Source organism: Medicago truncatula, chromosome 6 (assembly GCF_003473485.1).
Source record: "Medicago truncatula cultivar Jemalong A17 chromosome 6, MtrunA17r5.0-ANR, whole genome shotgun sequence".
NCBI lineage: Eukaryota > Viridiplantae > Streptophyta > Magnoliopsida > Fabales > Fabaceae > Medicago > Medicago truncatula.
Genome location: NC_053047.1, coordinates 24,199,392 through 24,201,818, shown reverse-complemented (window position 1 = coordinate 24,201,818; position 2,427 = coordinate 24,199,392). Strand labels below are relative to the sequence as shown.

General features: G+C 39.8%; 1 protein-coding gene across 1 annotated transcript; it reads left to right on the top strand.

Annotated features, from left to right (window-relative positions):
- Positions 1 to 1,042: 1,042 nt before the first annotated feature.
- LOC120576056 (uncharacterized) lies at positions 1,043 to 1,357 on the top strand. The gene has a single exon (XM_039827018.1). The coding sequence runs from the start codon at positions 1,043 to 1,045 to the stop codon at positions 1,355 to 1,357; it is 315 nt and encodes a 104-aa protein (XP_039682952.1).
- Positions 1,358 to 2,427: the final 1,070 nt, after the last annotated feature.

The following is a 2,427-nucleotide window of genomic DNA, read 5'->3' as shown; positions in this document are numbered from 1 at the left end:
GAATTCAGACAAGGATTGCAAAGTCAGCGAAATAGGCTTTGCAATCTTTGAGACATATAGTTTCGATCTTCAAGGGAACTAATAACAATCAAGTCAGCGAAATAGGCTTGGTTGTTAGAGGAACCAGAATCCAATAGTAATCAAGTCAGCGAAATAGGCTTGGTTGCTAGAGGAACATAAGAGAAACTGTCTTGGGAAATTAGGTCTAACATAACATTATAAGCTTATAGTTTTGGTTTGAGAAGGACTTGTTATTTAGAGGAAGCCAACGATCCCAAGGCTCTTTTTATTATTATTATCTTTCAACGCTTGAAAACCCCCAACTTACAATTCTCTTCTCTCTTCTAATCATCTTTAAAGGTTAATTAAATTGAACTACTCCCTGTCGGAACGATACTCTTTTGTACTACTTCGGTAAGACCGTGCACTTGCGGTTTTATCTCATCAAAAACCTATAGTGAAATATTTGGAAAATCCAGATGGAACCACTTGTTGAAAAGTGAAATACAGGGCTTTAAGTTATGTAATTATGGGCAATGAATTATTCAAAAAGACTTCGGAAGGAGTTTTGTTGAAATGCCTAGGTGATACAGATGCATATTTGGCTGTTTCGAATACACACGACGGAAGTTGTGGAACGCACCAAGCAGGCCATAAAATGAAATGGCTTTTATTCCAACAAGGGTTATATTGGCCAACTATGCTCAGAGATTGCATAGAGTTCGCAAAAGGATGCCAAGGGTGCCAAAAATACGCCGGAATTTAGCGCGTCCCAGCAAGTGAACTTCATGCGATAATTAAACCTTGGCCATTTAGAGGATGGGCCTTGGATGTGATAGGGGAAATTAAACCCACTTCATTGAAAGGTTATAGATACATCTTAGTAGGAATAGATTATTTCACAAAATGGATAGAAGCAATTCCATTAAAAGATGTTACTCAAGAAGAAGTTATAAGCTTCATCCAGAAGTTCATTATCTATAGGTTCGGTATCCCAGAAACCATAACCACAGACCAAGGATCCGTATTCACTGGTCGAAAGATGGCGAAATTTGCCGAAGATACAGGCTTTAAATTTCTAACCTCGACACCATATTATGCGCAAGCAAATGGTCAGGTTGAAGCGGCAAACAAAAACATCATTGCCATTATCAAACGAAAAATCAAGGCAAAGCCAAAGAATTGGCCTGAAATTTTAGGCGAGGCTTTGTGGGCCTGTCGAACATCTCCCAAAGAATCGACAAACACTACACCTTTTAGGTTAACATTTGGTCATGATGCCGTGTTACCAGTAGAGATTTTGCTGCAATCAGTCAGAATCCAAAGGCAATGCGAAATACCGGTCAATCATTATTGAGACATGGTCATAGACGAATTGACCGATCTCGATGAAGAAAGATTAACAGCGTTAGAAGTCCTTGCAAGACAAAAGGAAAGGGTAGAAAAAGCATATAATAAAAAGGTAAAATCGAAGTTTTTCGCCCAAGGAGATTTTGTATGGAAAGTCATTTTACCAATGGATAAGAAAGATAGAGCTTTGGGAAAATGGTCACCCGGATGGGAAGGACCGTGGCAGATATTAAGAGTCTTTTCGAACAATGCATATGAGATCGAAGAATTAAATGAAGATCGAAGGATTTTACGAATAAACGGAAAGTACTTGAAAAAGTATAAACCGACGTTACAAGAAATTAAGATCATACAAGAGTAATTCGAAAAGACAAATTCAAACATAGCATTTCATAAGGCCAACTAATGGGCGGTTTACACAAAAGAAACTTCAAAACGGGCTCTAAAAGAGCGCAAAGTAAACCATTACAAAAGAAATGCTAGAAACAGAAATTAGAAAATTCTAAAAGGATTTTCGATGGAAGGACCTACATAAGTTGGCCAAACCCAAAAAGGTCGAGAAACCATCGAAGCTCACTATCAAGACGACATCTAAGGCAGAAACGCTGAAGATTGTACAGTTCATCTTCAGCAGGATGAAATCCTCGATAGTTGCGCCTTAGTCCATCTCCAGGGCAGTTGTTCCAATTGTTGCAGAATCGACGACGAATTAACTGGGGGGGACAACAACCTCTTGTACCAGCCTGAAACGAAGCGAAAATGGGAGTCCCCTCCTGTTATCTCCCTGCGATAACGCGCAACATTTTTCGTCTCCAAAAGAGACCAAAAGTCAATGAAGAGTTCAGTGGTATCATGAGTGATACCGTCAAGCGCCCTCAGCATTACATCAAAGTAAAGAGCGCTTACAGAGCCAGCGTCCATAGCGTTCCTAAGCAAACGCTTGACGGTAGGAATGCATGGCTCAACATCTAGCATGAATTGAGTGCATCTCAAAATACAAAACATGGGGTTCCCATGTTCCCATAAGCGAAGCTTGAAATCCAACTTCAGATGGGTAGATTTCAGATCGGTGAGTAG